This window comes from Bos indicus x Bos taurus, chromosome X, assembly GCF_003369695.1.
Source record: "Bos indicus x Bos taurus breed Angus x Brahman F1 hybrid chromosome X, Bos_hybrid_MaternalHap_v2.0, whole genome shotgun sequence".
Lineage (NCBI taxonomy): Eukaryota > Metazoa > Chordata > Mammalia > Artiodactyla > Bovidae > Bos > Bos indicus x Bos taurus.
Window position 1 is genome coordinate 37,920,555 of NC_040105.1, and position 9,500 is coordinate 37,930,054.

The following is a 9,500-nucleotide window of genomic DNA, read 5'->3' on the forward strand; positions in this document are numbered from 1 at the left end:
CTCTGAAGCTTTTGATCCATTTGATCCATTTGAATCACCTAGGGACTTATTAAGTGCAAATTTGGATTTGGTCTGAGATGTGGCCCAAGATTCAGCATTTTTAATAAGCAACCAGGTAATGAAGATGCTGCTGTCCTGCAGACCACATTTTGAAGAGCAAAGATCCAGATGCAAAAAAAAAAAAAAAGTGAGCTCTCCAGCCATATACCTCAGGAAGAAACATAGCAACGAATTTTCCTCAAGCTCTAGTCTTTATCAGAAGATGACGGCAATGACAAAGATAGATCAACCCAAATCTGTTAAAATAGATTCTTTTGTAGAAATTCAGGGGCCGGAGGGGGATCTAAAAGTACATTTTCCAAAATATAATTATGAAGATGCTCTGTACTTCTGAATTTTTAAAGAGCTTATTATGCACTTGCGTGTATATATATTATACACACATACACACATATATATACACACATATTCACAGTGAAGTCTTATGCCCACCCATTTTCCACCATCTAAGTCCTACCACCCTCTCTCCATCTCCCACCTTCCTGAGGTATCCACTTCCCCTAATGGGTAAATTTATTAAAAAAAAAAAAAGATGCACAGCCATATCAAAATGAAAGTAAAGAATCTAAAATAGAAAGAATGCTTGACTGGGAATGAGAAGACTTGAATTCTGTAACTGTCTTTGATACTAGTCAGCCATATCATTTTGGCTAACTGTGACCTCTCTGGGTCTCAGTTTCCTTCCACATAAAATAAATAGGTTGAGCTATCTAGATGGCAAATGACTTTTAATCTTAGGTCTTCAATCTCATCAGCGGGCTACATGGAGTCCTACGTTCAGAAGCTTCTAAGCCTGCCTGTGGTCTCAGAAGGAAAGAGTGACATAACTGACTAGCGATACCCGACATGGATTCTGGAAGGGGGTTGGTGACACACACGCTGTCCTCTTTATGTCTCCAAACCAGATGATGTGGACATCCCACTGAGTTAAGTTCATTTCAGCAACCATATACTGAGCATCTACTATGTGCCAGGTTCTCTGCCAGGCACTGCAGATTAAGAAAAAAAGAATATTGTTCAGTCTCTGTACAGTCTGTACAATTCATAGAAGCATGGCATTTTCAAGTGGGATGAGATCTTACAGATTATCTAAATTCCTATTTTATAGGCAGAGAAATTATTCTTAGATGGCTTATTTAGAATGGCATTTAGGTTCAGCACTGCTCTGCTAGATTCTTCTGGAACGTTCTAAAGATACAATACCTGTTTTCCTCTAGAATCTCCCTATCCAACACAGTAGCCACTAGGGGCATGTGGCTATTTAAATTTAGACTTCAGCTAACTAAGTGGAGAAGGAAATGGCACCCCACTCCAGTATTCTTGTCTGGAGAATTCCATGGGCAGAGGAGCCTGGCGGGCTACAATCCATGGGGTTGCAAAGAGTCAAACACAACTGAGCAACCAAACAACGAAAATGAACTAAAAGATAATAAAATATAAGATTCAATTTCTCAGACATACTAACCACATTTTAAGTGTTCAATAGTCACATAGGGCTGGTGGCTCCACTATTTGTATTTGACAGCATAGACAGGGAAAGTTTCCATCATGACAGAAAGTCCTACTGGGCAGCACTACTGTCTAGAGGGTGATTTCCACACACAGTTTCATTTACAGTCAGGATAGAAGAAGGAAGGAGAGACACAATCCAGCCTCAAGTTCTGAGGTGCCCATAATGACTAATGTAATAACTAAATAGGTGATGGGCTTGTTCTAAAAGCATATAACATTTTTAAAGCAAACGTGTACTCATTCAGCACTCACACTAGCTTTTTAAGGCCCTCATACTGGGAGATTTCCAGCAGTGCTTTTCAGAACACTCTGGTAATCACATCATTCTCTCCATAGTGCACAGGCCTTTGGATCTCTTTGTTTAAAAAAAAAAAAAAAGAAAACAACACACACACACACACACACACACACACACACCCTCTCCTCACCACAAAGCTTGCTTTTATATTTTTCAATAATTACGAAGGCTACAGGACTCACAAAACGTGAGGTGGGTTTCTTCCTCTGCCTACAAATTTTACTGTGGAGCTAAAGAAACCTAAAGGGACCCTGCAAAAAATCTGCCACTTCAAAGTACTACTATCAGGATGACCTTTAGATATACAACACCATTGCGAATGTAGTTCACAATATTTTACCATCTCTTCTCTCCAAGTGAGGGGTGCCAGATAAAATACAGGATAACCAGCTACAGTGGAGTTTCAAATGTGGTGTGGTGTTTAGACAATTTATTAAGACAATAAAGAACTGTTTAGTATACACATGTCCTAAGGGCTTTCTTCATGGCTCAGTCGGTAGAGAATCTGCCTGCAATGTAGGAGACCGAGGTTCGATACCTGGGTCGGGAAGATCCCCTGGAGAAGGAAATGGCACCCCACTCCAGTATTCTTGCCTGGAGAATGTTGCAAGAGTCGGACACAACTTAGCGACTAAACACCACCACCAATAGACATGTTCTATGTAATATTTGGAATATACTTATAGTTTAAGAAAAATTGTTGTTGACCTGAAATCCCTGCTTATGTATGTATGTATATATGTATGTCTGTATCTAACTACATCTGGCAGCAGCTCTACTCATAATTAACTTTCTAAGATTAAATACTTGAAAATAAATTTGACATATGCTATGACCATTAAAAACAAAACCAGACCTAAGAGGTGACCCCAGGAACCCATAAAAAAGCTTAAAATATTTTACTGGAAGATGTTCTTATCCTAGTGTTTGACCTTTCTGTCTTCTTCCTGTCATTGAGATCTCAACTTAAATGTCACTCTTTAACAAGATTTTCCCTGTCCACCATCTCTAAGTGGTTCCCCAACCTCCTTTATCCTGTTTTGTTTTTTTTTTTTTTTTGTAATTTTCTAATGACATTTATCACTCCTTGGTATTTTATTTTTTATTTGTTACCTGTCTTCTCCCCATAATGATATGTGCTCAATACATTTTTGTAGCCTGAAGGCAATACAGAATACTGTTTGGTTCTCAAACATGGGCTTTGGAAATCAAGTTAAAATTCTGGCTCTCTGTGTGGTCTTGGGAAAGTATCATAACTCCTCTAAGTCCAGTTTATTCATATGAAAATAGTGGTCAAGGAGTAGGACAGGTAGGTACAGATTCACACCTCACTGCCACCACTCAGGAAATACCTGTGCTGCAGTCTCCTCGTCTGTATTTCATATCTCTTTCTACCTCACACAGTAGAAAAGGATATTACATAGTCTGGTCAAAAAGCAACAGCACTCAGAAATAAAAAGGAATGAATGAGTCATCTGTACTGATGTGGATAAACCCAGAGCCTGTTGTACAAAGTGAAGGAAGTTAGAGAAAAACAAGTATCATATATTAATGCATCTGCATGGAGTCTAGAAACATGGTACTGATGAACCTATTTGCATGACAGGAATGGAGATGCAGATGCAGAGAACAGACTTGTGGACACAGGGAAGAGGGGGTGGATGAGCTGAGGGAGTAGCGCTGACATACACACACTACCGTATGTAAGACACATGGCTACTGGGAAGCTGCTGTACAGCACAGGGAGCTCAGCTTGGTGCTCTGCGATGGCCTAGAATGGTGGGACTGGCAAGGGGTGTGGGAGGGAGGCTCAAGAGGCAGGAGATATATGTATACTTAGAGCTGATTCACTTTTTTGTACAGAAGAAACCAATACAACATTGTAAAGCAATTATATTTAAATAAAAATAAAATAAAAGGAAGAATGCAAAGAAAAAAAAAAGAAGAAGAAGCAAGAGCAAGTACCTGAAAGGCAGTAAAACTACCTCTTAAGAGTAGAGTCAGAGAAACTTGGGTCCAAACCCAGTTCTGTGTTGTTTCCAGGCTTGAGTTTCTCATCTATAAGTGATAATAGCAGAGATTGCCTTAGAAGGTTGTTGTGTTACACAAGCTAATTTACAAACACTTCTCTCTACCTTACTGCAGTACCTAGCACAGTGATAATATCAGCAACAGTGATGACGACAAATGTTGATGGTAAGACACTTAGTCTGGTACATAGTAAGCACTCAGTCAGCATTTGTTATCATCACTGTTTCTGATATTATTACTAATGTTGTGATTCTGGAAGTTGAGAAGAGTAAAAGTGAAAATTCCTGTTTGCTGCTGATGGGAAGCTGTACTCTAGCTTATAAATATTCTTTCAGGAGAACCCAGATTCAGAAAGACATTATTCATTAAGCTTAATAATCTACATCTAATTTATTCTAAACTTTTCTAGGTTACAAGTATCCAAACCACAGTGAAAACACAAGGATGGGAGGAATTCTATTTCTCTACAACCAGCCAATAGTCAGTCAGTTCAGTTCAGTTGCTCAGTCATGTCCGACTCTTTGCGACCCCATGAACTGCAGCACGCCAGGCCTCCCTGTCCATCACCAACTTCCAGAGTCCACCCAAACCCATGTCCATTGAGTCAGTGATGCCATCCAACCATCTCATCCTCTGTCGTCCCCTTCTCCTCCTGCCCCCAATCTTTCCCAGCATCGGGGTCTTTTCCAGTGAGTCAGCTCTTCGCATGAGGTGGCCAAAGTATTGGAGTTTCAGCTTCAACATCAGTCCTTCCGATAAACACCCAGGACTGATCTCCTTTAGGATGGACTAGTTGGATCTCCTTGCAGTCCAAGGGACTCTCAAGAGTCTTCTCCCACACCACAGTTCAAAAGCATCAATTCTTCGGTGCTCAGCTTTCTTCAGAGTCCAACTCTCACATCCATACATGACCACTGGAAAAACCATAGCCTTGACTAGATGGACCTTTGTTGGCAAAGTAATGTCTCTGCTTTTTATTTTTTCTTTATATATATATATTTTTAATTAACATGATTAAAAGTGACAGCGTATTATCTTAGATACTTACCTATTTGTGTGTGTGTGTGTGTGTGTGTGTGTATATATATACATATATATATACACACACCATCTGAGCCACTTTTTAATATGCTGTTTAGGTTGGTTATAACTTTCCTTCCAAGGAGTAACTGTCTTTTAATTTCATGCCTGCAATCACCATCTGCAGTGATTTTGGAGCCCAGAAAAATAAAGTCTGACACTGTTTCCACTGTTTCCCCATCTATTTCCCATGAAGTGATGGGAGCGGATGCCATGATCTTCGTTTTCTGAATGATGAGCTTTAAGCCAACTTTTTCACTCTCCTCTTTCACTTTCATCAAGAGGCTCTTTAGTTCTTCTTTGCTTTCTGCCATAAGGGTGGTGTCATCTGCATATCTGAGGTTATTGATATTTCTCCCAGCAATCTTGATTCCAGCTTGTGCTTCTTCCAGCCCACTGTTTCTCATGATGTACTCTGCATATAAATTCAATAAGCAGGGTGACAATATACAGCCTTGATGTACTCCTTTTCCTATTTCGAACCAGGCTGTTGTTCCATGTCCAGTTCTAACTGTTGCTTCCTAACCTGCATATAGGTTTCTCAAGAGGCAGGTCAGGTGGTCTGGGATTCCCATCTCTTTTAGAATTTTCCAGTTTGTTGTTATCCACACAGTTAAAGGCTTTGGCATAGTCAATAAAGCAGAAATAGATGGTTTTCTGGAACTCTTGCTTTTTTGATGATCCAGCAGATGTTGGCAATTTGATCTCTGCTTCCTCTGCCTTTTCTAAAACCAGCGTATACATTTGGAAGTTCACGGTCCATGTATTGCTGAAACCTGGCTTGGAGAATTTTAAGCATCACTTTACTACTGTGTGAAATGAGTGCAATTGTGCAGTAGTTTGAGCATTCTTTGGCATTGCCTTTCTTTGGGATTGAAATGAAAACTGACCTTTTCCAGTCCTGTGGCCACTGCTGAGGTTCCCAAATTTGCTGGCATATTGAGTGCCAGCACTTTCACAGCATCATCTTTCAGGATTTGAAATAGCTCAACTGGAATTCCATCACCTCCACTAGCTTTGTTCGTAGTGATGCTTTCTAAGGCCCACTTGATTTCACATTCCAGGATGTCTGGCTCTAGGTGAGTGATCACACCATTGTGATTATCTGGGTCGTGAAGATCTTTTTTGTACAGTTCTTCTTGTATTCTTGCCACCTCTTCTTAATATCTTCTGCTTCTGTTAGGTAACTACCGTTTCTGTCCTTTATTGAGCCCATCTTTGCATGAAATGTTCCCTTGGTATCTCTAATTTTCTTGGAGAGATCTCTAGTCTTTCCCATTCTATTATTTTCCTCTATTTCTTTGCATTGATCACTGAGGAAGGCTTTCTTATCTCTCCTTGCTGTTCTTTGGAACTCTGCATTCAAATGGGTATATCTTTCCTTTTCTTCTTTGCTTTTTGCTTCCCTTATTTTCACAGCCATTTGTAAGGCCTCCTCAGACAGCCATTTTGCTTTTTTGCATTTCTTTTTCTTGGGGATGGTCTTGATTCCTGTCTCCTGTACAGTGTCACGAACCTCCATCCATAGTTCATCAGGTACTCTATCAGATCTAGTCCCTTAAATCTATGTCTCACTTCCACTGTATAGTCATAAGGGATTTGATTTAGGGCATACCAGAATGATCTAGTGGTTTTCTCCACTTTCTTCAATTTCAGTGAGTAGGCTTCACTTATGACTACCAAAGCCAATCATGGCTACCGCCTTGGTACCTCCATTTGGCTCTCACCCCCACTGGTCCTGGAATGAGGCCTAAAAAAGTATGGTGTTTGCATATATATTTGGGCCATCATGATCCCTCATGCTGCTGCTGCTGCTAAGTCGCTTCAGTCGTGTCCGACTCTGTGCGACCCAATAGACAGCAGCACACCAGGCTCTGCCGTCCCTGGGATTCTCCAGGCAAGAACACTGGAGTGGGTTGCCATTGCCTTCTCCATTGTGTAAAAGTGAAAGTGAAAGTGAAGTCGCTCAGTCGCGTCCGACTCATAGCAACCCCATGGACTGCAGCCTACCAGGCTCCTCCATCCATGGGATTTTCTAGGCAAGAGTACTGGAGTGGCTTGCCATTGCCTTCTCTGTGATCCCTCATGAGCTCCCTTAATAAAAATAAGTATTAGTTTGGAAGCGACCCCTTATCATTTCCTTAGGAAAACACATGTCTGCCATAGGCCTTCAAAGCTGTAACCCAGATCGTCTTCTATAGGTCCCTAAGTAGGATCTTGCTAATATTTACCCATTTCTTTCTTTCTCTTTCTCTGCGTGTCATTCCAGGCTGTCATGGTATCCCTGCTGACAGATTATTCGCCTCAGCTCCAGAAGCCAAAGTTTTGATGCCCTGATGCTTCTCAAGAGAGAAACCATGTTCTTCAGGAACAGAATGAGTCAGTTTATGAGGGAAGGAGAAGAGAACAAATCACGGAAATAAACAAATTCTAACACATGGTATAGGTGAATGGTATGATATTGCTTTGTCAATGTGAAACCTTCCTGAAGCTCCTAATTTCAGTCCTGATGCACTGTAACATGTGGCTTAACTAGGTTTAAACTTTCTAATTCACAATATCTGAGTTACATTTGGGTACGATATTAATAATCATATACATTTGCTTCAACTAAACATAAAATACTGTGTTCATAACACATAATGCCTATGCCGTTAAAAGTAATCTATGCTTATTGCTCTAATAAATTATCACCCACGCTAATTTATAAGTAAACATTTACGAGGCAGTCAGCTGCTGGCAGACCTATGGGCTGTGCTCATATCCCCTAGGACAAACAAGGAAGCCAAATGATCCATCTCGCTGATGTAACACAATTTGCAGGCAAATGGGGTAGACAGACATTCACTTATGGAGGCAAAATGGTGAAATTCTTAGAAAAACAGCTATAATTGTGTCCAAACTCCGGAGTTTTTTCTAGTCATTTGTGGAAGGAGGGTCCTCTGAGAGCACACATCTCTCTTCTGTAATGAATACTTAATGCTACAAGCCTAAAGAAGCCTTTGTGAACAAGTAGTAAAACCACGGATACCTAAATAGGAATATAATGTCCATTAGTGACATTTTCATAGGTTCAAATTCTCCAGCAGGAGCAATTTAATTTTTTTCATGTTTGTGTTTGTCATGCAGCTCATCATACCATGCACTGGATATTCCCATAAATCCACTACTTGCCACATTTTACACTATATTTTCCTCTAATTTTTCTTCAAGCTAAGAACAATTTGCACCACTGGATTATTATGTAATTAAAGCTAGATGTCTCTTGTGGGTGAACGAAATGTGTAGTATTAAATTATTATGATATAATTTAAAATCTTTAGTTCAAATGTTAAATAAGTGAAACTTTTCAAAAGTAATGTATTTTATAGAGGACAAGAAGAGTAATTAACTTGACATTCCATTTCTACTACTGGAAGAATGTTTCCAGCCTAGTTGACTGATATTCTTCAACAGATAGCTATGACTTAAATGAGTGAGTATGAGATGAATTACAAATTAGATCTGCAATGAAGATGCAATAAAACATATTTAGTAGGGAGAGGGGGGGAAGTGCATAATATTACAGGGGGAAAAAATCAATTTTTCTAGTAAATAACAAAGGTGACTTTCACGTTGATGGCGATTTATTGGGAACACTTAAGAAAGAAAGAGTGGAGTTTTGTAAGCTGTCTTCTTTCAGCAGAGAGTATAAGGACAATTTAACCAAGAGGTGTTGTGTGGGTTGTAGGGGCTTTCCCTCAAACTGCCTCCATACAAAGGACATGATCCTGAGTAATCTTCCACTTTCTAAATGGTCCCCTATAGCAGGGGTCCCTCAACCTTGGAGATCTAATGCCTGGTGATCTGAGGTAGAGCTGATGTGATAATAATAGAAATAAAGTGCATAATAAACGTAATGCACTTGAAGCATCCTACAACCACCCCCCACCCCCAGTCTGTGGAAAAACTGTCTTCCACGAAACCCATCCCTGGTGCCCAAAAGGTTGGGGACTGCTGCCCTACGATAATGAACTCTCATCTCTTTATTGGCTATTCTTGAACCAAAGAGAAGGTACAATCTTCTTCCCTCAAAGGGAAAGAACTTGTATCATTCCCTTGTCAAAATGTAGTCACTACCTCAAAATGTCCCAAAGCTTTCTTATTTTATGAACACACCATTTAACACTGTTCTCAACCCAAACCTGTAAGCCTATAGGAATTTATTTGCTTTCTTAACTTTCCCTCTTAAGAAGACATTATTTATATTGTCAGGAATAAAGAAAACCAGGGAAGGAAGACTTAGTATTTTTTTTTCCAAAACTATTTTATCTCCTGTTTCATTTTACCCTTTCCTCCTTCATTCCCTTTCCTGTGTAACTACTGCAATGACAGAGATTAACAAAAACCTCCAGCAATGACCTTTGGGTCACTGGTGCAGTAGATCCTATCGACTTATTAATATAACTAGTCAAAGAGTGCCTTTCTTCCAGGCTTTCTCCACTGTAACACTGGGAGTAAAAATATCATATGATTATAC

At 39.9% G+C, this 9,500-nt stretch overlaps 1 protein-coding gene across 1 annotated transcript in view; it reads left to right on the plus strand.

Annotated features, from left to right (window-relative positions):
• OTC (ornithine carbamoyltransferase) overlaps positions 1-7,432 on the plus strand; it is a 76,301-nt gene extending 68,869 nt beyond the window's left edge. Inside the window, exon 10 of the mRNA XM_027534269.1 lies at positions 7,251-7,432. Coding sequence (XP_027390070.1) covers positions 7,251-7,310 — 60 coding nt within the window. The 3' untranslated portion in view covers positions 7,311-7,432. The remainder of the gene's footprint in view (positions 1-7,250) is intronic.
• Positions 7,433-9,500: the final 2,068 nt, after the last annotated feature.